Source organism: Cnephaeus nilssonii (assembly GCF_951640355.1).
Source record: "Cnephaeus nilssonii genome assembly, chromosome: 10".
NCBI classification, from domain to species: Eukaryota; Metazoa; Chordata; class Mammalia; order Chiroptera; family Vespertilionidae; genus Cnephaeus; species Cnephaeus nilssonii.
Genome location: NC_137081.1, coordinates 50,791,339 through 50,816,774, shown reverse-complemented (window position 1 = coordinate 50,816,774; position 25,436 = coordinate 50,791,339). Strand labels below are relative to the sequence as shown.

The following is a 25,436-nucleotide window of genomic DNA, read 5'->3' as shown; positions in this document are numbered from 1 at the left end:
AAGCTGTGGTGTCAAATACTACTAATCCTAACGACTTCTAATAAACTTAATAATGCTAAACTATGTCAGAGATAACAGTTTAAGCCAAAAAAGAATCTGGTCCTATAGAAGTTCAAGTTAAACCCAAAATTGTTATACTGATGTACTATCATACGTTATATTTGTATTATGCCAGATAGTTGTTGGATCTCTTGATACCAGCATTATCTGTAGGAAACGGTGTTCATCTTATAAGTTTTTGTGTGTACATAACTATTTTGTCCTAATATGAAAATTCAAGCTATAAATTATTAGCATAAAGTTAATTTTTATTGTATTTACATATTAAATTATAAATTAAATACCCATTGATAACTTGTATATGCCTTTTGCTCCCAACCAAGAACTAAACAATGAATTTTGTACTTACGCCAATTTTTAAAGTTTTATAAGAAGTTTGTTCTTTTTTTTTTCTTTCAGGAAACATATCAGTTATTTAATTGGGTTCTTATAAGAAATTCAGAACACCAGTTTGTGAGGATAGAGTGCATTGGTGAGAGCGAACAGAGAGCGGAGGTAACCCTGGAGCTGAGGAACAGCTTTGATTTTTGGCAGAATTTGTGAGTCCACAGCTTTCTGGTCAACCTTGCGCTGTTTTGTAATCTCATATTTTTTTCTCTGTGTCGAAGATCTCACCCCCCTGGTGTCTGGGCTTGCGCAGCTTCCTCCTCCTCCTCCTCCTCCTCCTCCTCCTCCTCCTCCTCCTCCTCCTTTCTTCTTCTTCTGCAGCAGTGAGATGTTTGGGGATTTTCACACCACTGATATCAATTTTGGTGGAGGTGGCGATGACAAATTTCTGATGTGTTCTACAACGAGGTACTCGATTGATGGACAGGGGTCCAGTCACAAGTAGCAAGCCACTGCTCAGCTGCTTCAGGAAAACCACCCTCTTGTCTCTGTGGAGCCCAGTGAGGATGATCAGAATGGTCCCAGGAGTGATGCTGGCCCGCAATTTCCTCACATGCTGAAGGGTTTCTTGCCATGGCTCAACAGTTTTTGAGGCACTTCTTCAGTAGGTTAATATCTAGGCATTTTGCAGAGTTTAACCACTTGGGTACCACCATTCTTGTCGCCACCAACTGGTTTTGTGACAATAGCAAGAACCTTCTCCTTTTTCTTTTCAATCCTGGATTTAGCTGCCAAATACTTGCTCTTGTACATGGCCTTTTGCGAATACGTAGCCGACTGGAAATATCTGCCAATTCCTCTGACAAGGACGGGGTTTCAGCTGCAGTGGGGCTTCCCCTTCTCAGGAGCCTTACCTTGCCACCAACATCAGCCTTCTTCTTGGCTTCGGGTTTCTTCTCCTTAGTATCAGGCTTCTTCTCCTTAGTATCCGGCTTCTTAGTTTTCTTTTCACCCACCATATTGCAAGATGGGAAAGAGAACTAGAAGTTTGTTCTTTATAATAAGGACATATAGCCCTTGGTTGATGTATAGTTTTTTGCTCTAACTTAATTTTAATTATGTAGAGTGTTTCTCAAAATATTACCTTTAGGGTATAATTAAGACCCAGATTAATATGATTAGAAGCGTTAATAATTCATTGTACATTTAATGGAACCAGTGTTCAAAGTCATAAGTACTTAATCACCAATTTCTTAACTATTTACTCTTTACATTATGTAACAGTAAAACTTAATGACAGACAGAAAGTTAAAATGATTTTTTCTCTTTGACTTGATGTAGTCTAAAGAATTGATTAGTTGGCGTTAAATCAGAACAAAAATAGACCATCTTCAATTTAGTTCTCTTCAAGAGCATTTTGGTCATAATTTCATTCGAATGAATCATAGCATGACACCAGATCAGGATAATGGAGACTCACAACAGCACATTCTCCTATCAGAAGATTAAGGCCAAGTCCAGAGACATTTCTTTTCAATATTCATACATATGTTGCAATTAGAACCACAGATAATAAAGGCAGAAACCCAGATGTAAAGAAGATAATTCAATCTGTGGCCTCAGAAAGGAAAAGGTAAGCAAAGGATTGTAAAACTATCTCCCTGAAAAGTATGATAGAGAGGTTTTCCTCCCCACCACACCTTCCCCCCCAAAAAAAGCAGATGAAGAAACATGGTCTCAAAATAGTGCAACATTTAAAGCTGATTACCTTAAATTAAAAGTTAATCTATTACACACACACACACACACACACACACACACTGAGTGGCCAGATTATTATGATCTCTGAAAGCATAATAATCTGGCCACTCAGTGTATATCCTATATAATAAAAGGCTAATATGCAAATTGTCCCCTTGACCAGGAGTTCGACCAGCAGGCTGGCTGGACCCCACCCATGCATGAATTCATGCACTGGGTCTCTAATACACACACACACACACACACACACACACACACACACACACACTGAGTGGCCAGATTATTATGCATTCAGAGATCATCTGAATATCTGAATATATATATAAAAGCCTAATATGCAAAGTGTCCCTCCCACCGTCCGACTGGTTGCTATGATGCACACTGACCACCAGGTGGCAGACGCTCAATGCAGGAGCTGCTGTGACACACACTTGCCATTTACAGAGAAACGGCACTGCGGACTTGGCACCGACAAGGCAACACTTGGCTTTCCCCATGTGGGACACAGCTGATGCTGCCGAGACCCCATAGCGCAAAATGCGGCCCACAACCCAGCCCAGCCCAGAAATGGTGGCTGTGGGCACCGGGTAATGACGTCACATAGCAACGCCTAGCTTCCTCTCCCTAGCGACTAGCCTCCTTGCATGTTTCTTCAGTCCAGGAACATGACTTGCTTCATAGCCAGGTGGAAACATTTCACACTGTAACCAAATGTCTGAAGCGTTTTCCCGTGCCTCATCTCATTTGATCCTCAAAGAAGTCCTGGAGCAGGTAAATAGGAGACTCGGTAGAATCCTATTTTCTTTTCATTAGCTTGAAAACAGAGATTTAGAAAATTTAGAAAATTGACCCGACTAAAAAGAAGTAAGAAATGGTGGACCTTGAAAACGACTTCAGGTTTTCTCACTGCACAGAATATAGTCAAACACTGTTGCAGTTAAATATTTTACCCTTTGTTCTCCCTGCGTGATCTATAATAATAATGTGCTTTGTGTTGATATTTACTGCTGTGATGCTGACAATTAACTGAAAGAGAAGTTAGGGTGCTTCACTGGGCTGGAAAAAGTTTAGCTATATCAGAAAGCAGGTCTAATTAAGCAAGTTTATTCTATATCTGTAAAAGGCTAAGTTGACTTACGCATGTGCGATACATATAAAGCTCTCGCTGGCGCCAATCGCACGCATGTGTTTTGATCTGTCATTGACTATCGTGAATTTGACACTTCTATCATAGGGAAAGGGCAAATAGCAATATTAAAATATTTCTTCTAATTAATTTCCTTTCAATGTGCATGAATTCATGCACCGGGCCACTAGTGGTTTAATAAAAGTCTTGTTTAAAAATAATTTATGATATAAATATAAATAACTATAGTAAATGTTAGTTACCTGCCTTTCATTTAAATCAGATATACCAAACAAAACACAGCAATTAACAAGCATTAGCAATGACAAAGTAAATTGGAGCACTTGGTAGAAAGCCCTACCTGATGAGGGGAGTAGAATTTCTTGTCACTAGTCAGGCGGTTTCCATCCGTGGAAAAAAGGAAGCTTCTTCTCTTGACACTGTCTTCAGATTCAGATTTGGGAAACCTGTCTCCCTCGCCTTTGTTGTTTCCTTCAAGATGCTCCCTCTGTCTTCTCTTCTTCCTTCTGTTCCTCCACTCCTTTGCACTTTTGGAGCTTAACTTTGAGGCTTCGGAGGAGCTCTCCAAGAGCTCTCCCAGGCCACCTATTCCACTAAAATCTCTTGAAGCAGCTGATGCTGCTGCAACTGCCTGTTTAAAACAGAGTGAGGCACTGGTTAGAACATACGACTTGGAAAACAGTTCAATAGTACAAATGTTGCCACTTATGGCTATTAACTATATGTGAACATGATGTCTTCTGGTCATTTCATTGTGCTTTTACTACAAGAGTTCCGTTAATAATGACACAGTTTTACATACCATAAAGCAATATGCATTAGGGCAAGAAAAGTCTGGTTTGGCACACCTCCTGAAAAGATGTGCCAACTCTGTTGAGATTAGCTTCATTTCAGGAGATAAAAAATATCTTCTACATTTATTTTCATGGTTGCTGGTCTGGTTACTATTCCAACTCCATCCATAGGCGTGTTTCTTTTGAAACATGTGATTGTGAACAACTGAGTGGTATTTTTTTCCTTCTAAATCTAGGACAAAATATTTGTGTGTTTGTGTGAAAACTCAAATCATTTAAAGTGTTTACTGTTTATCTCTGGATAGAAGTTGTGGGAATGTATTGGCTAGTTTATCCTCTTACTTCATTTGAATTACATTTATTACTATAGTTCACATCCTTAGGGTCATGTTAATCCCAGAGATCAACATGATTAATTTACTGCACAGCACTTTTAATTTCAAATTCTTCAATGTCATAAATTATTATAATGAATAATAACACATGCTAACGTATCAGTCAATAAGTACCTAAAATTATCATTCAAGGGTTTATGATAATTTTTCAATGTTTTTCCTTATTTTAGCATTTTTTCCTTATTTAAGCATTTCAAATTTCTGTACATGCTAAAGAAACACAGCCAGCTCTGAGATAAAGTATGGCAAACATTTTGTATTTTTATTTATATGAATAGTATTTTTAGACTGGAAATTATGTAAACATGACTAGAGAGGATATGAAATAGCAATATAGTGCATATCAAAGCTGAGTTCTCATTAAGTATATTCATGTTTTTAAACATAATCAAGGAAGTGGAAATGATTAAATTATGAGGATACTGGTCAACTCTGTACATATGTCATTCCTGAGTATAAATAACTCTAACTTATCGACCATTTTGTTCTATCTTTTCCACTGGACTGTAAGTTAGACAGGACTTTTGTCATGTTTTAATGTGCCTAGTATGTCACCTGACATAAAAAAATGGGGGCTCAGTTACTATGTAGTAAATAAGGATGAAAAAGGGGATAATCTTGTCAGTTGTTTTGGACACTGATGTGGGGTTGGGGGAAGAATAAGACATACTTAGATTTGACTTTTCTAGATCTCATAGAAGAGTGTCAGAATGTATAACAGAAATATATTTTAGGAAAGAATAAAGATAAAATTTATAATGCTTTGACATCATGCTGTGCTTTATGTTTCTTCCTTCCTGGGGAGAAAGAAACTCTAAGTAGCTTCCATTTCTGAATCTCATCTCAACTTAAAATATATGTAGAGAGAGACACAAATTCTCTAGGACTAACATGATTTCAGTGATGGAATTCATGGTACTACGTATAGTACTAAATAAGTGTTGAGCTAAGCAACAGATAAAATGTAAGACAGATATTTGTTAATATTGAATACTATATTAATTATGGAAACCCAAGTCTAAAACTTGGTATAAGACAATGCCTAGCATTCAGATGAAACATTAATTCAGAGCTTGGGTATTTACAGAATTGAATATAGTCAGATAGCCAGACTTTCATTGAATTCTTGGTCATCAGTATTACTTCTAACATCATCAATGATGAATGATGAGAAATATTACGAGATATTTTAAAATATGAATACGTTAAATATAAATATTTATAAAATAAACAAAAAATGAAGCACATTTCTGTAGCAAGTTAAATATAGTTGATTATGCCTGATACACAGGATATACATAATATATACCATTGAAATAATGGAATATACATGTATTCCTCTTTATCTAAATAAAGTCCTTAATGCACCTTTCCACTTTGAATAGACAGAAACATGCAACACACAGTGCTAATCATTTATTGTCTAGCTTATTGTTAGAAACAAAGGAAGTTGTGGTAATATTCCTTTGCCATAATCCTGAAACTCATGTTCATTTAAATCACTTCCGGAATTTGTTTTGCATAAGACATGATTTCCCTACCTATTCTGGGTAACAGTTGGCAAATAACACAAAACCAAAACAGATTTCTAAGGCAACAGTGGTAACCTCCTGACACAACACATTTTCTGTGTCACTCACCAACTCAAATCTGTCACTTGTTCCACTTCCAGTGATTTGATGGTCCCTCAAAGGCAGATGTTTCCTGTCACCTCTCATGTCTGCGTACCTGTTTATACCTAGCTCTGTGACATGGCCAGTGTCCTGTTTATTCACAAATGGCTTGCTGAATTCCTCTTATAGCAAATAATTAATACGTCCTTAGTAATTACAAGAGAATAACATTTTCTTCTTATAAGATTTCTGTGTGATTCAAAATAGGCTCTATAACTCTGTATCTGTGTCTTTAAAATATAAAACCACATGACTGCCAGTGATTATACTTCATTTTAAACATAAAATCCAGTTTTAAAACCCTACTCAAAACTACAAGACATTGTTCTGGCCAGTGTGCTCAGTTGGTTGAGCGCTGTCCCATGCATCAAGAAGTCGCTGGTTCGATTCCTGGTCAGGGCACATGCCCAGGTTGTGGCTTGATCCCCATGATCAGCAAATTCTAAATATATGGTTGAACTGGGTAACCAGCTAAGCAATTCATTGTTAAATCCCCATCTCACACACACACAAAAAAAAGCCTAAAATAAAGACCTAATGTTATATGTTGTGCATCTTCAAAGTAACTAAGTATTATTAAAAAGTTCAATTTTAAAACTACAAATTCTAAGGATATACCGTCATTCAAATGAAGTTTCAAATATCTGGAGCCATCTATCTGAAAAAATAAAGAATCCTTATATATGAAAAAGTCACTATGTACAAAAGTTTTTGTGTGCTTCTGTTTCTGGTCAAGAAATAGTAACAGGGATCAGATTTACTCTCCTTCCTGAAATAAACAATAAAATGGACAGAATACATGTAATAATGGTTTTGAAGACTGAATGAACGAGACATTGGGTAGAGTATTCAGAAGGATTTTCACTAAACAGTAGGGAATAATTAACAGTAGGAAATAACCCTAAACTAAATGCTTCCCTAGTTCTACCTAACAAATCTCAACGTTTTGAAGATGTAAAAGGATCAAACTGTTTATAAGTAATGTAACTATGTCTCCCGAAAAGGATCAATAATTTTTATAGAAATAAAAAAATATTGAGCGACAAAAAGGTAAAATGAACAGTGTCTGTAATTCAACTGAAGATTTTCAGCAATGTAAAACAAAAACAAAAAAAAACAAAACACCACACAGGACTAGATGACCATTCATGAAGAAAATAATTAATTAAAACCAATATACATCATAGATGTTAGAATTTCCAGATAAGGACTTTAAACAGTTATTACAACTGTATTGTATATGTTCAAAATATTAGAAACAAGGGAGATATAAAAGAGATGCAGCTTGAGCTTTTAGAGATGAAAACTGTAATGTCTGAGATGGAAAATACCCTGAATGGGATTAATAGAAGACATGACACTGAAGGGGAAAAGATGATCAAGATATAGCAAACTATCCAAGGCAAAATGAAAAAGCTGATTCTAAAGCTCAAATGAAACTACAAAGGACCTAGAATAGTCAAAATGGCTTTGAAAAAGATAAAAAATAAAATTGGAGAATTATCACTATTTGATTGCAAGACTTATTAACCAGCTACAGTAATTAAGAGTGTGGTATTGGTGCAAAGACAGACAAATAAATCAATTTAACAGAATAGAATTCAGAAATAGACCCACTCACATATGGATAACTGATTTTTGACAAAGGTTCAAAGGCAATTAGAGGAGGAAGAATATTTTGTTCAGTAAATAGTGCTGGAATAATTAGATATCTCTATATATAAAAGCCTAAGCAACCAGAGGACTGGCCAGAAGCTATAACCTGCACTGACCACCAGGGGGCAGATGCTCAATGCGGAAGCGCTGCTTAGCTGACTGCCAGATGCCAGATGCAGGGCTTACCTGGCAAGCACAGCTGCAGCGGCTCAAGCCTCTGTGGCAGCGTTACCGAGTGGCGGCAGCAGGTGTATCAGGGCCGGGATGAGTAGGAGCTTCTCCCTGGCTGCCTGGTTGCGTGCCGCTTCACTCTCCCTGGCTGCCTGCCACCTTGCTCACTACTACATCCCTTGGGGGATGTCGGACTGCCGGTTTCGATCCCCTGGCCTGCGGGGATCGAGCTGAAACCGGCAGTTCGACATCCCCCGAGGGGTCCCGGATTGTGAGAGGGTGCAGGCCAGGCTGAGGGACCCCACCGGTGCATGAATCCATGCACCAGGCCTCTAGTCTATATATACAACAATATCAACCCATAAAACACATTTTTACACAAAAAATTACATTGACCTAAATATAAAACACAAAACTATAAAACTTGTAGAAGAAAAAAATAGGAGAAAATCTTCATAATGCTGGTTTGGCAAAAAAATAGATACAACACCAAAAGCACAATCAAACAAAAAAGTTTGATAAACTAATATATAAAAATTAAAAACTTTTATTTTAAAAGATACTATTAGAATGAAAAGACAAGTTACAGACTGGGAAAAAATATTTGCAAAGCATACATATTATAAAGGACTGACTTATCCCTAGAATATATAAAAAGTACTCAAAACTTAGTAAGAAAACAAACCACTCAGTTAATATAATGACAAAAGATCTGAACATCCATTTCTCAATAGAAGCTATACATATAGAAAGCAAGAACATGAAAAGACACTCAACATCATTAGTCATTAAGAAAATGCAAAACAAAACAGCAATGAGATAATTAATATAATGGTTAATAAGCCTTACCATCCCCAATATTGGCAGATGTATTTGAGGCAATGTAACTCTGACATGAATTAGATCTCACTATAACTTTCCATGATATTTAACTTTCAACTTATATTTTCCTTTTAATAAAACACTGTTATCCTTTCTCTTCTCCTCAAGACATAAGTGCCCATTTAACATGCCCCTAGCCCAAATAGGCCATACATTAATGATAATTTAAAGTTAGAATCTAATAAATAGAAGATGCCTTCCTGATATCCTTAGAGGAGCTGCAGGAAACACCTTTTGTGCTACAGAAACCCAAAAGAATGGTTAGGACTAGGTATACCTAAAGTTTTCTTAACATTTTAGACTACTTAACTTCAGATTAAACCTCAAATATTATAAGTAGTAAAATACAATGGTTGGAAATATCAGTGATGTCTCTTTTTCACATTAAACTGAAAATCAGATTCCCTATCAGCTTTCTTGAGACAATTGTATACTAGGTGTACCGGTTAATAATGGCAGATTTTGTAATTAAAAAAAACCCAAAACCCCACACATGATAATTTCACGAGAAACATCAAAAGTGCTTTATTCAAAGTAATGTCCATTGCTAGCTACACATTTCCCCATCTTTCAGGTAATTTGTGGATACTGTCCCAATAGAACTTTTCTTGTTTTGAGGCAAACCATTCAGAGACCCAATTTTTCACTTCTTCGTACGTTTTGAAGTGCTGCTCAGAAAGTGCAGGTGTCATCTATTGGAACAAGTGGTAATCTGAAGGAGCAAGGTCTGGTGAATACAGCGGGTGGGTTAATACTTCCCAGGCAAGATCTTTTAATGTGTCTTTAATTGGTTTTGAAGTGTGTGATGGTGCATTATTATGAAGCAAAATTACTTTGCTGTGTCTTCTGGCACATTCTGGTCATTTCACGATTAAAGTGTGGTTCAAATTGATTATTTGTTGGCGATAGCGATCAGTATTAATGGTTTCACCTGGTTTTAGAAGCTCATAATACACCACACCTTCCTGATCCCACCAAACGCAGAGCATTGTCTTCTTTGGCCTTACAGTCTATGTTGATGGTTGACCTGGATCAACCCATGATTTTGTGCGTTTGGGATTCTCAAAATAAATCCACTTTTCATCACCAGTCACAATTCGATGCCAAAAAGACTTTGTTTCGTGCCATTGAAGCAACATTTTACTGATGACTTTTCGGTTTTCCATTTGTCTTTCATTCAGTTGATGTGGCACCTATTTTCCTTCCTTGAAAATCTTTCCCATTGCTTGTAAATGATCAGAAATTGTTTGCTAAGCAACGTTTAATCTTTCTGCAAGTTGTTTTTGAGTTTGACAAGCATCTTCATCCAATAATGCTTGTAATTGTTGGTCTTCAAACTTTTTCGGTTGACCTGGACGTTCTTTGTCTTTCACATTGAAATCATCACTTTTAAAGCATTTAAACCAGCGTTCACAAATATCTTGCGATGGAGCATGTTCACCATAAACTTCCTGAAGTAGATGATAGCTTTTTCTTCAAAATAAGGTAATGAATTAAAACTCTCCACAAATGCTCTTTTTTTGGCACAAAATTTGACATTTTTAAGCCTAAAAATATCTATGATGTTAACACCTTCAGAAAATTTGACATGAAGTTTTGAAGCTTGCTGTCAAACAACAAAATAGCATACATATCAAGTCGCATATTTATCAACATATGTGTAACTCCATCTATTGAAAAAAATCTGCATTATTAACTGGTACACCTCGTAGTTAACCTCATCCCAAATGTATTTTCTACCACCAGCTAATTTTCTTATATATAATATCTAAAAAGTTTCTTTGACTCCCAACTTCAGCAACAATTTTACATTTCTTTCTGAATGAGAATGAATGCCTGTAAACCAAATGAAAATCCAGTTCCAATTTGACAGAAATATTCCTACTTAAAATTTTAATAATAATAATAAAGCTTTGTTTATCCCTCAGTACCTGAGCTTCTTCCTGTTGCTTTTTAAGTTGTTCGAGCATCTGCTGAAATTCAGCCTCTTTCTGCTCTGCCTCTTCCAAGGTGGCCTGATTCTGTTCCTCATAGGCCATGGCCACCACAGCCAAGATCAAATTCACCAAGTAAAAAGAGCCCAAAAAAATCACCAGGACAAAAAATATCATGTATGTTTTTCCAGCAGCACGTAATGTCTAGGGGGGGAAAAAGGAATCATTTCATGAGTATTTCATATAATCTCAATAAATACCTGGTTACCATAATTAGATAACCAGAAGGTGAATGCTTTTTAGCATCCAATGTATTTTAACCAAGATTGAAAGGCACCCTCAATGCCTTTCACACAAGAATCTCTCAATATATAGGTACTAACAGAATGAACATTTGGGGTCCTCAACACCCTGACTTTAAATAGGACCTTCCTCTGTATTCCAGAGTGTTATAAACAAGTATCCATATTTGTCATTTCATGTATGTTCCTAAAATTAAATTCCAGGCATGTTAATTTGACATCACTGTGATGGCCTAAATGCCCCCAGAATTCATATGTTGAAATCCTAATGCCCAATGTGATGGTATTAGAAGGTGGGGCATTTGGGAGGTGCTTAGATCATGAGGTGGAGTCCTCATAAATGAAATTAGTGCCTTATAAAAAGAGCTTCCAGGGAGATCCCTCGCTCCTTACACCAGGTGATGACACAGTGATAAGGTGTCAGTTCTGAACCAGAAAGAAGGCTCTGGCCAAGATGAGACCATGTTGGTATCTTGATTTTGCACTTCCTAGACCCTAGAACTATAAGCAATACATTTCTATTATTTGTAAGCTAGCCAGGTGTGGTATTTTGTTATGACAGCCCAAATGGACTAAAACACTTACCAATTGGTAAAGGTTTTCCCAGTAGTCTTGAGTCATCAGTCGAAATAGAGATAAGAAAGCCCAGCTAAAGGTGTCAAAACTTGTGTAGCCATAGTTGGGGTTTCGACCAGCCTTCACGCAGATGTATCCCTCTGGACACTGGCTGTAAGGGAGAGAAATGGAGCTAAGGTCAGTATAGCAATTACTGCTATTTCAATCAACATTGCTGTCTGTGATTAATTTTCTTGCCTTTCATTTCTAGAACATTTCAGATAATTACTCACAGTGAAACTCTTATCGGATGAAATTTATTAGGGAAACCAATAGAAAATTTAGGTTCAAAAAGTCAGATTTATAGACAGTTAGATTGGCAGAGAGGCAGCAATCACACACTTTTGTCTCTGGCACCATCAATATCCTGCTCTTTACGAAGTGGCAAGGGTCAATAATTGAAAATAAGCCTGGCTGGCATGGCTCAGTGGTTGAGCGTTGACCTATGAACCAGGAGATCATGGTTCAATTCCAGGTCAGGAACATGCTCCAGTTGTGGGCTCAATCCCCAGTAGGGGGTGTGCAGGAGGCAGCCAATCAATGCTTCTCTGTCATCATTAATGTTTTTATCTCTCCCTCTCCCTCTCATTTCCTCTCTGAAAGAAATAAAAATATTTTTAAATAAATAAATAATAAAACAATAAAAAGTCAGAAGACAACCAAAGGTTAATTAAGCTCAACTTAATGAGCTTATTTGTCAACCACTTTGGTAGAATTTTCTAAGATAACATTTATATTTTAGAACAATTTTAAATTGGTAGAAAATTTGCAGAGTGTACATAGACTTCCCATATGTCCCATGCCCAGTTTTTCCATATTATTAACATCTTATGGTACATTTCAATAAATATTGATACATTATTATTAACCAAAGTCCATACTTCATTAAGAATTTTATTTGACATTTAACAATAGAGCAGTTATCAATTTTAGCAAATAAATGAACTAACCCATAGTATGTACTCAATAAAAGGAAGTGATTGTTATTATTTAATAAGAATAAAGTAGGCATTAATCAACCTTATCCAAAATCTTATCTAGTCTTTTACATTAACAATAATAAAAAAAATAAGTAAAATGCAATATATGCTTATGATGGACCAGGTGCTAGTAATTAATCACCATAACAACCATAAGAGAGAGGTGATACTACTCTCCTCATTTTAGAAATAAGTAAACTCAGCTACAAAGAACTTAGGACACTTTTCCAAGGTCAAAGAGTTTATAAATGGTGGAGTTAGTATATATGAACTGTAGAAGTTATGCTCTTATTTATTACAATCTAACAACAAAGGTTGGGAAAACTATCAGGAAAAAAAAATTTCCCCTAAGCTCCATCTCTAAGATTGGTATATGTTTTCAATAGCCCACTTAGACTTTTATGGCTAAACCAGTTTTCCGTTCTCTAGGATGACTCAAAATATATTCTGTAAGTTCTGTGATCTAAGAGTCACTTACTATTGCTATCCCTTGAATTCTAAAAAATTTACTCTCTATCCTGATTTAAAATTAATTTATAATATTCTTTCAAAAATATGTTGAGTATGAGAGACTAGCAGGTTGGCTAAGATATTGCAGCATCTGTTACTGTAGAATGTGACCAGAAAGAACTGTTAATATACAAACTCAGACTTGAATATGCCCTTGACATTCATCTTCCCCTTGGCTTCATTACACACAGGGTTTCATGTTATTTCAAGATTATGAAGTCTCTCAAAGCTGTTCCCTAACTGGGCTTGCACCCTGAAGACCATGCTACATTCTGGATCCTTTCCAGCCACATCAAAACTTATCCCAACTACACATATTCACACAAAGCCTCCCATCTTGTGTTTCCTTCCCTGTATTTCCTAAGTGGCTCTGAAGCATTTACAGAAAGGACAGGCTATGGACATTCGCTCTTCGGAGCAATAATACAAGTGCATCTTAATTGTGAAACTTTGCAGAGATCTTCACCCAAAGGGATGGTGTTAATGCCTATGAGTTTAGAACTGATAGCAATCCAGTAAGACAGAGAAGGTACTTCCTAGGTAGGCAGCACCACTCTTTATTGTATACATGTGATGCTATCCTTATATGTTTTTTCTTACCTGCTTTTTTCCAAAGTGCTCTATATCTTTTTAAAAAAGTGTTCCTTACCCTGCATCTGAGCCATTCCCACAGAGTAAAGGGTCTTTTTGTCCATCCAAAACATAAAAGTGACCTGTTAATATAAAAAATAAACTAGTTTATTTCATATCAGTCCTATTGACATTAAGAAAAATGAGAGTGTGACTACCTCAGTTATTTCCAAAATGGACACCAATAAAGTATATTTACAAAGATAGCTTCACACCCAAAGCCTCAACTATTTATTGAAAATTTGTTCAGCAAGAGCTAAAGTTAGCAATTTCTTACTGTCATCTTCAATGTAATCCTTCCAGTCAAATGTGCTCATTGTTACATTAACAAATGTCCCGTTTGAGTCCATTGTGCCATTAAAGAAGGAAGTGGTGTTGCTTTCAAAAGCAGAATCGCTTGGGGGCCATTGCAAGCATTTATTCCGCAGGTTGCCCATGAACAGCTGCAGACCAATTAGAGCAAACACGCTCAGACAGAAGACAGTCAGGATCATGACGTCAGAGAGCTTCTTTACAGACTGGATCAGGGCCCCCACGATGGTCTTTAAACCTAAGAAGAGAGAAGGCTAGGTCAACTGAGGAGGAGGGCCATACCCCCATGTCCCCTTAATAGTCACATACATTCTCAATCCCAGCTTTGTGGACAGCCAGATGGTTTGAGAAATGGATGATGAGCAGATTTCAATTGTGAACAACATGCTTTCTGGAGGTTAAAAATGAAAGTGTAAATATCTAGGCAGGAAGTTGTGTGTGTGTGTGTGTGTGTGTGTGTGTGTGTGTGTGTGGCTTTACATGCTGCCACAAACATGAAAAAACACAGGTCCAATTATTTTTCATTTCTCATTTTGTGTTTCATGAGGCTATTTCCCTCCAAGCCATTCTTTATACTAGCTTCCAAGTAGCAATGATTTAGAGAAGAAAATAATTTTAAAATGATAAAAACAGCCACGTGCATGCTGTTTAATAATAATATTTTCTTTTAAAATAAAAGATCCCTACTGAAATAGATCTGCAGTGAATGGTAAAATCCAAATCAGTTAATAAAGCCATGGTAGCAAAGCTATTTTAAGACTGTAAAGAGAAAACTTTACATTATAAATGCAAAGAAAAAATAGAGGAAGAGAGCGAAACTAGTATTTTTATAGACATCTCATACAATTCTCTATTAAACTCAAAGACCAACTTCATAAATAAGCATGTGATTTCTAAAATTTTAGGAACTGGAATGCATTGAAAAATCAGTTAGCATTCTCAGAGGTAACAAGCATAATAAGCAACATGGCTAATACTATAAGTGTGATTTCAACTTCACTATTATTACCGTATATTCAGACAGCCTCAGTGTTTAACCCAGCTCTCACCTGGAATGACTGAAATTGTTTTCAATGCTCGGAGAACTCTGAGTGCTCTCAATGCTGAGACATTACCCAGGTCCACAAACTCTGTCACATATCTGCAATAGGGAGTTCACACACAACACAGCAACACACAAGAACAGTTGAAAATATAAGGGTCCTACCATCATACACCAGTTTCTTCTTACCTGGAATTACAGAAATTGTTTTCAAAGCTCTCAAGACTCTGAAAGTTCGAAGAGCTGAAACATTGCCTAGGTTTACAAATTCTGTTATATACCTGTAGAATAAAATCCGAGTTATTGTTTGGCAAAGTTTATATTAAATAAAGAATGAAAGCTAGGTTTGACATATTAAGCCCCTTGAGTTAAACAAGTGGAATTGCTATAGACTTCAAGGTGTCATGTGGTAAAAGCTGCTTCTAATTAATAAAATTGTGTTGCTTTATTTTAATATAATTTTCACTAATGTAAACAAATGCGTTTGCAAAATGAATCAAAGTACAGTTGGTGGTATTAAATTATAGTCAATGAATAACTTCATTTTGATGAAGTGGAAGACTATATGACATGAAAGTAACATAATTTTTAGCTTATTTACCAGATTATACCTTGTAATATGTATTCTAATATGTATTCTCAAAATATATGGAGCATATAGTTAATTTGATTAATAAGCATACTCTATATTTAAAATATGCCACAAAAACATGATTTATGCTGCAACTATTTTCATTCCTTTGAGTTTATCAATTTTTCAGAAATACTCACGCCATCACAATGACACTGAAATCCAACCAGTTCCATGGATCACGAAGGAATGTAAAATTTTCTAAGCAAAATCCTCTTGCCAAGATTTTTATTAGAGACTCAAAGGTATAGATCCCAGTGAATGTGTACCTAGGAAAATCATCCAAATAAAAATTAACAATTTTGTTTGAACTGTTAAAATAGATGTTTTCAAATATAGCAAATCTTTTCCTTCTGTGGATTTTCAATTGACTAAAATTTTGTTCCTATTTTCACTTACCAAAAAAAAAAAAAATCTAGTTTAATTAATCTTACAAAATTAATTAAAATCAAGCTTAATTAATCTTTGAATAAAGGGTTAAACTGAAGAGATAATATTTCCCCGAAAGAATATTATCTTATTTACTACTTAAGTTTTAGAATAAGTTTCCTATATCTTCTGAATAATCAAACTTGACTCGAGCAACATTATCTGATTAAAATATAATACAAGCTATATATGTAGTTTTCAATTTTCTTGTAGCCAAATAAAAAAGAAGGAACCAGTGAGCCTAATTTTTATATTATATTTTATTTAAACCAATATACCTAATTATCATTTTAATAATTAAAACTAGCCAAATTTCAAATTTCAATGGCCTCAGGTGCCGGTGTCTCCCTCATTGGACAGCTCTAGAGGTAATATTTCTTGGGTTGGTATATTTATACTAAAACTAGAGGCCTGGTGCACGAAATCGTGCATGGGTGGGGTCCCTCAGCCTGGCCAGTGATCGGGGCCAATCAGGGCCTTCTTGCCCAGTCCCGATTGGGGCCGATCCCCAGGAGGAGGGACCACAGGAGGTTGGCCGGCCGCAGGAGGTTGGCTGTGGGAGCACACTGACTACCAGTGGGCAGCTTCTGCATTGAGCATTTGCCCCGTGATGGTCAGTGTGCATCATAGTGAATGGTGGACCAGTCGTTCAGTCGACCAGTCGTAATGGTCACTTAGGCTTTTATGTATATAGATATTTCATTCAAATTTCATAATGATTAGAATTATTTTTAGGATTATTTTATATCTTGAATCTAGAAAATAGACTTAAGAGTCAGGCATAGAGTTTATACAACTGCTTCTCTCTTCACATATATATTTTATAGAAATATTATCATAAGAAACTTTTTAATGCATTAGTATTTAAGTGTTTGTATAAAATTACCAAATTTCAGAGATAAAATTCCTGAATCTAATCTTGCACCAGCTACTATCTCTATGCAATTGGGCCAAATAACATAAACATGCTCAGATTCAAATTTCAGCTCCTAAAATGGTGAAAGACTTTTCCATTTCCTGTTTACATAATTCATTTCTAGCCCTTCCTTCTTTGAGTGTTGACAATATGACTTATTTCTGTTTCTTCAAAAAATAATTGAAATGCTTGCTTGTCAACATTGTGTTCTTTTTCAAAGTGCAATTTAAGTTTATTCCTCAGATTATTTCACCCAAGCCACAAATATTTGATTTACTCTTATTAAAAATTGTTATATTTTCAAGCCTACTAGAATTTCATATTTGAAAAAGAGAGTGTTATTTTGCACTGTTTCCTGTTGAAATTTTCTTATATGAGGAACAAAGAAATCAGAAGAAAATGTGTGCAGAAATCTCCACATCTAAAATTTTTTCCTCCTTTTTTTAATCAATTCAGTTGATTTGAAAAGGAATATATTTAATTGCTCTTTACTTATTATGAAGTAGCTGACTTCATTAGGAAGAGATATAATTTGCAATGTCAAGATTATGTTCACTTGTGTTTTAGTTTGATTCTTTGTGTATTACACATAATCATCAAGATATTACTGTTTGGAGAGAAAGCTGGCCTTGTAAAAGGCCATAAGAGACCGTTCACGTGTATGTTCTATTTATCATACTAATGGTTAGTGCCATATGGTCTATACTTACACAATTCTGAGTAATCTACAGTTACTAGGAGTAAGATTAAATTCCCTACTTCTATTCCTTTTTTTTTTTTTTAAAGTAAAAATTTTGCCCAACTGGCATGGCTTAGTGGTTGAGTATCGACCTATGAACCAGGAGGTCACAGTTTAATTCCCAGTCAGGGCACATCCCCAGTGTGGGGCATTCAGGAGGCAGCCAATCAATGATTCTCTCTCATCATTGATATTTCTCTCCCTCTCCTCTCCTCTCAGAAATCAATAAAAATATATTTAAAAAAAGAGAAAAGTTAAGTAAAAATTTTGTTGGGATACTTGTAGTATATGGTGAGTGTTGATAGCTATGGAAGGAAGAGTCCTAGAGCTTACCATAGGAGACAGATTGCACAGAACAGGTGTTGAGAAGTACCTATTACCAAACTAGATTGAACAGGTAAGTAAGAATCAAGGAAACCTTGATCTTTCTTAGCTCTGTGCCCACAAGGCTCCTACTCATCCTGTTGATTCTGTCCAGGTCGCTCCCCCCTACCCCCCCCACCCCCCATAACTATGTCTATCCTATATAATAAAAGCCTCATATGCTAAGTGTCTGGTCGACCAGTCGGCCATTCAACCAACCAAAGCCTACTATGCTAATGATATGCTAAGGACACTCAACAGCTCGCTATGATGTGCACTGACCACCAGGGGGCAAATGCTCCAACCGGTACGTTAGCTTGCTTCTGGGGTCCAGCTGATCAGGACTGATGAGATGGGCCGGACATGCCCTGGAGCCCATCTGCGGTCCCTCCTCAGCTGGCCAACCTCCTGTGTCCCTCCCTGGCCCCAGTCATGCACCAGTGGGGTCCCTCAGCTTGGCCTTCACCCTCTCGCAATCCAGGACCCCTCAGGGGATGTTGGAGAGCTGGTTTCGGCCCGATCCTGCAGGCCAGGCCAAGGTACCCCACTGGTGCATGAATTCATGTCCCAGGCCTCTAGTATGTCTAATAAAAGTGCCTTGTCTAACATAATATGACCCTCACTATACAGTGTGGTCCTCAGGCCATAGCTGTGCATGCTACCTCTTTGTCCTCTTTGTACAGGGACTGTTTCTGCTCTGATGACTTCTGTTTTCATGTCAGAAGTGAGTTGTCTTCTCTTTTCATTGGATTCTGGGATTTGGAGGTGGTTTTTTTCTGTAACCTCTAATATTTTGCTTGCTTTATTTTTTGCTAGAGATAATTGATCAGGAAACCTGTGTAAACTTTTCCAAATGAAAGATATAATTAAAAAACAATTGTAAGGCTAAGTTTATTTTCATAATGGATATAGTCAACTCTAAAAATGACTTTAAAAGAGAGCCTGCATATTCAGGTGGTAATATTCAGGTGTCATGTAAACATGTTTGAATGCTTCAATAACTTCTGGTGGGAAAAGTACATACAGAATAGTTGTATAGATATATGTTCATTTGTTAATCTCCAGATCATAAGTGGTAACTGAGAATGTTGTTAAATGGCTTGTTTCAAATATAAAAACTGGATTTTCTACTTACTAAAATCATTTCTAGGGAGCATTCCCAAGCTACTATAAAAAATCTTTAATGTGTTAAACCACTGGCAAATGATGGCTTAGGATGGTACAATAAATCTTCACATAAATCTATAAAAATAGTTGGGAATCACACTACAGTTTTTATAATAACCCATTTCCTATTGGAAATTATTTTTAAAACAATAAAATATTATACTAATTTTAGGTTTATACCATACATAAATAGCTTATAAAACCTAAACACCTTATGCTTCACTGAAAAACAAAACAAAACATGTTTGTTTATCATGAATAACCTCATATGTGATTTATAACCGCATATGTGAGAATAATGTTGATCTAGTGCAGAAATTGTGTTATTTAATGCACAATGTTCCCTAGCCTATTGATGTTTTGAAACAATCAGGGGCATCTTTTCCCCACACTTAATAGAACATCCTGAGCAATAAAAGAAAACTTAATACTAAAGTGGAAAATTGTCAGAGGTGCCTTATTTAGTGCAAGCAGGGTCTCATTTAACATGCCCAAGAGCTACTGTGCCTCTGACATTATTGAATCAAATGTTTTATTTTGATAATATCTTTCAAATGTCCCCAGGGCCCCCATCTCAAGGGAGAAAGGACAGGACCCAGGGTCTGAGTCTGCAAAGTAGTTGCTGGCTATGATTTTAGGTACAGATGTCCATGGAGAGTTAACTGGGCCAGTATCTTTTCAATGGGATTGTTATTGTTTTCATTAGTGTAGTAATTACAGTTTCATAAGTTTTGAGTGACCGTTCCTTTATCATCTTTTCCCCTTAAGCCCTTTTATTTTTGGAGCATACTTTTGTGGAGGCATTTTATTTCTTTTATGAAACACATCTCTGATGTTTTAGCACACATGCTAAAGTAAACTATATATCTGAATATCTAAGTAACTTAGTTATCTAAATGTATTTTCCTAAGTATAACATATAATCAAAATGCCCAATATAATAATATAGAGCTAAACACCTATAATGATAGACTAGAATGTAATTATTTTATCCCTCAAATCTTTCAAATGGTCATTGTATTTTATCTAAAATACATAAATATGATTGAGTATTAACTTATATGAAATTATTGGTTATGTTTACTACCTATTATATGCTATTTATAATCTTTCTTAGATACTACCTTTAGTTTGTTGGGAAAAAATACCTAATTGAAGAAAAACTCCTCCCAAAACTTCCCTTATCTTCTTTCATATTTCAGAAATAATTTTTTTTTCTTAGAAGTGGTTATCCTGACTTCAAAAAGTGGAAACCATAAATCAGACCATAACCATAAGGAGAATGCATTTCTAATTGCAATTTGAGTGTGCACTTCTAATTGCAAGAAGTCATTCCTACTTACTCTACATTCTTTGTCCAGTCTGGAGGGTTACTCAAGGTCATAAATACACAGTTGGTCAAAATAGTGCACATGATAAGCATGCTGAATAAAGTAGATTAGTTAAGGAATAAATGCTAGTATATTATCATGATCCTTTATACATGATCCAAATCACACAAATATCACAAACACAAATTACCTGTGAAATTAAACTTATTAGTTTTAAAACAATGAAAAAAATAATAAGAAACTTCAAAGCCTGTCATATATTCTTGGTCCACTATTTTGTAAATTTTATATCATTTCCTCATAAAACTGAATTTAATAGAAAGAGATCTCCATTTGAAATAAGTGGGAATTCTGCATTCCAATCAGTTATGTGAAATTGCACTGTAAGAGGAAATGACTGTTATTTAGTGAGTTTACAGTATAACACAACTGTAAAAGTTGTAGTTCAGATATAATTCAAAATATCCACTGACAGACAAAATGTTAATAAATACAATATAAATACCCTAAGAATGGATAGGCCAGTACAGTCAAGGATTACACTGACCAAGAATTCTACTGTAATGAGGTACTCTAGTAGTCTTATAGTGACTAAACAGATAAACACTATTTTGAGAGCTTCCTGGCAATTAGTGTGATAATTTCTCTTAAGACCTCAGTCCAGATTTCATTCTAAGGAAGCTTATGATTATTTTTAATTGACTCTTTTATTTTTTTAATATAAATACTTCCCAATATTATATCATGGAATGAGAGAATTTAGATGTACCTCAAAAGGTTATCAGTTCTATTTGCCCTATTTCTAGGGTAACCAGTCTTTTGTCTCTTTGATTTTATATAAATCTACTTTGAATCTGCCTATTCTTGAAACTTCCTCAGAAGAGCACATTTCTATTTTATCATTACTTGTTTGAAAATCTTATTGAAATCCACACTTTTCTGTCATTTTACACATACTTTTTAAAAAATATATATTTTAATTAATTTCAGAGAAGAAGGGAGAGGGAGAGAGAGATAAAAAAAAAACATCAATGATGAGAGAGAATCATTGATTGGCTGCCTCCTATACGCCCCCTACTGGGGATTGAGCCCACAACCCAGCATGTGCCCTTGACTGGAATCAAACCTGGGACCCTTTAGTCCACAGGCCGACACTCTATCCCCTGAGCCAAGCCAGCTAGGGCTACACATACTTTTTAACTATCATTATAACTAAGTTCAGTGATTTAAAAATATATATCAATTAAATACACAGACACATAGAAGTTTAAGAAATATTTACGGAAGGAAAGAAGAAGGAAGGGAGGTAGGGAGGGAAGGAAAGAAAGAAGGGAGGGTCTGGCCAGTATGGCTCAACCAGCATTGTCTCCTGGTTCAATTCCTGGTCAGGGCACATTCCAGGTTTCAGGTTCAATCCCTAGTAGGGGGCTTGCAGGAGGTAGCCGATAGATGTTTCTCTCTCATCGATGTTTCCTCTCTCTCTGACCCTCTTCCTTCCTCTCTCTCTAAAATACATAAAAAACATATTTTTTTTTTTAAAAAAAGGAAGGAGGAAGGGACAGCCAGACCCAGATGGTAAAGATACAGAACCAATTAAGGCAAAAGAAGTTTGACCATTTAGTAATATAGGTTATAATACAACTAAAGGCCCAGTGCACGAAATTCGTGCACTGGTGGGGGGTGGGGGGTGTTCCTCAGCCCAGCCTGCACCGTCTCCAATCTGGGACCCCTCGGGAGATGTCCGACTGCCAGTTTAGGCCCGATCCCTCTCACAATCCGGGACTGCTGGCTCCCAACTGCTTGCCTGCCTGCCTGCTTGATTGCCCCTAACCACTTCTGCCTGCCAGCCTGATCACCCCCTAACCACTCCCCTGCCAGCCTGATCGACACCTAACTGTTCCCCTGCCAGCCCAATTGTCCCCAACTGCCCTCCCTGCCGGCCCGGTCGTCCCTAACTGTCCTCCCCTGCTGACCTGGTCACCCCTCACTGTCCTCCCCTGCTGGCCTGGTCACCCCCAACTGCTCTCCCCTGCTGGGCTGATCGCCCACAACTGCCCTCCCCTGCTGGCCATCTTGTGGTGGCCATCTTGTGACCACATGGGGGCAGCCATCTTGTGCAAGGGAGTGACAGTCAGTTTGCATATTACCTCTTTATTATATAGGATAGACTATGTTTCTTTAACAATGCTTATATATGGTCTAATTGAGGTTAATAAAAGTAAAGATTTGCTCTTGTTTCTACTGCACAATGTAATTCATTTACATATTCGCTATCATAGTTGCAATTTTACTTCTATTAACATTCTATAATCCACTAGTCATTCTATAATATTCTATAAGTAAAATAGTCATTCTATAATACAATAATCATTATATAATACAGTAGTCATTTTATAATATAATATCCTATAAATAGAATAGTCATTTTATACTTTTTTAAGTAGCAGAAAATTAATGAGAACAGCAGATTAAAGAACAATGTAAAAAAGCAACCACTAGAAGTATCATTTAGACAATTCACATAAAAAGGATATGAATGTACCAAAATCTTTATAGCAATTTTTCTAACAGGGTTTAGTGGAGTTAAAATATACAAGGCAGAGGTGGCACTGAATCGGAAAATTGCCTTCCCTTTATTCAATACTATAAAAGTCTGAAAAAGAAAATATGAGAAAAATTAATAGATTAGACATGCAGCTTATTTGAAGAGCTTACACACATGAGAACTTTTTACCTGATTTTTTGTTCAAACTTGTTTGTTTAAACCAGTTGGTATAGCATAACAAAAAAACATGGTAAATGTCTGTCCCCTAAAATAACTTACAGCTTCAAATAAAAATATGACTTAACATTATCTAATCTGTCTCTAAGGTTCCAACTTTATGATACAAATTAATATCCAACACAAAATGTTTACCAAGTTATAATGTAACTTAGCAGACTCCAATTCTATTTAAAGCTTGCCATCTGTCACAGCTTTGGGAACTTTTCAGTTTATTCTGTACATGTTGCTATTAAAATAATCTTTTATAAATATTTTAATTACATCAAGTCTCTTACCTCCAATGTTTATGATGACTCTTGATTTTCCCTATGGTAGTTGTCCTACTTTAAAATGTCAAAACCTGGTTTTGATGATTCTATAGATCTGCTGGTAACAGAAGGGACAACTACATTGAAAATTAGGGTGAAGTACATCATTTTGAAGGGAACTCTATAGCTAAAAGCCTATAATCTGAAACCTCTCATTATCAATTTAGCATTGAAGCTACGCTACCGGTGATTACCTACCATGTCTCTCTAGAATCATCTTTTATTTTTTTCTTTCAAGGCAACTCTGCTTCAGCCAATTCAACCCACTTGTCAATCCCACTAACAACCTGTCAGCTTCTCCCTTTGACTCTGAAAAAGGGTGTCACAGGATCCTAGAGGAAAGAGAACCCTGAGTGGCCATCTCTGCAAACTCCCTCCCATTTCAGATCCATAACAGACTTGACAGTAAGAAACCACCTACAATGCCCCACTACTATATCAAAGGTTCTTAGTCTTGTCTCATATTAGAATCTCCTGGGGTGACTTTAAAATTGCCAATATTCAGAAGGATGGGCACAGACATGGTATGTTTAAAAATTTCCTCAGATGATTCTAATCTTCAGCCAGGGTTGAAAATCCCTACTCTCTGGGAATGTCCTCAGTTATCAAAGTCACCTCTTCCATCATGTCTTTCCAAATAAATTGCGATGTCTTCTGATCACTCCCTAATTGTTTTCTTCACCAGTTAAGTTTTGGTATGTTAATTTGCGCACTTTGGCATGTGGCTTGTAATTATAGTTAAGTAGCAATTTACATGTAGGGTTCATTCCACTGAGGGCTAGGTTAGAAGTTATAAACCGCTGAGCATAAAGAGTATGCAATCTTCTTTTCCTCCACACTTTTCACAGTATTTAATAGTGCTATTTGTAAATAAATACTTGTTTAATTAAATGTGGGTTTACCTTTAAGATGCCATTTACCCATAAGACATCTATTCTATATATTCATTTACTTAATAATATGTTTTTACCCTTTAACCAATGTCTATATCTTATATAGTCATGTTCACTGACAACATGCCCTGTTTGAATAGGTAGTCAGAAACATATTGTGAGTATAAGGGGCAGAGAACACCATTTCTCTATACATTGCCCTTTTGTATTTAAGACCATGGAGCCAACTGTTACCTAACCAACCATTTTTTTTTTTTCTGAATGGCATTCTATAAATGTGAACAATTCTATAAAGAGAGCAAGTAAGTTGTTCTTTATTAACATTGAGATTATCCAGAAGGGACAGTGGACATGGGAAGACTGCCCTTGAAGCACAAATGCATTAAAAGATTTTCTTGAATTCACAGGATTAGATCATCTAATGTTATAGTCAAACAATCTGGATCCATTTAGGCAGTCGATGACAGCAATAACATGTAAAGTTCACCATAATTCAAGATGCATTTGATTATGCTTTTTTGAAACAATTTCCCTGAAAAGCAATTGCCACTTGTAACATTAGGAGATTTTATTTTGAAAAAAATATCCAAAAGCAAAGCGAATGAAAGCAAACTGTTCATTTACACATGGACTCTTACACTCTTCCTGCGAGATTAATTTGTGTGGCGCTAATGGGATTAAAA

General features: G+C 36.2%; 1 protein-coding gene and 1 pseudogene across 2 annotated transcripts in view; both read right to left on the bottom strand.

The window, feature by feature from the left end:
- LOC307106186 (sodium channel protein type 3 subunit alpha-like) overlaps positions 1 to 25,436 on the bottom strand; it is a gene marked incomplete at both ends in the record, with an annotated part of 80,024 nt that overhangs the window by 51,857 nt on the left and 2,731 nt on the right. Inside the window, 10 exon segments of the mRNA XM_079782441.1 lie at positions 3,636 to 3,926; positions 10,798 to 11,004; positions 11,688 to 11,829; positions 13,857 to 13,920; positions 14,115 to 14,387; positions 15,381 to 15,472; positions 15,963 to 16,091; positions 20,780 to 20,860; positions 23,289 to 23,299; positions 23,301 to 23,420. Of these exon segments, the coding sequence (XP_079638567.1) occupies positions 3,636 to 3,926; positions 10,798 to 11,004; positions 11,688 to 11,829; positions 13,857 to 13,920; positions 14,115 to 14,387; positions 15,381 to 15,472; positions 15,963 to 16,091; positions 20,780 to 20,860; positions 23,289 to 23,299; positions 23,301 to 23,420 (1,410 nt within the window).
- On the bottom strand, positions 499 to 1,406 carry LOC307106507 (large ribosomal subunit protein eL6-like; annotated as a pseudogene). Its single transcript has 2 exons — positions 750 to 1,406; positions 499 to 719 (listed from the first exon to the last, which is right to left on the bottom strand). The product of its transcript is annotated as a large ribosomal subunit protein eL6-like (transcript).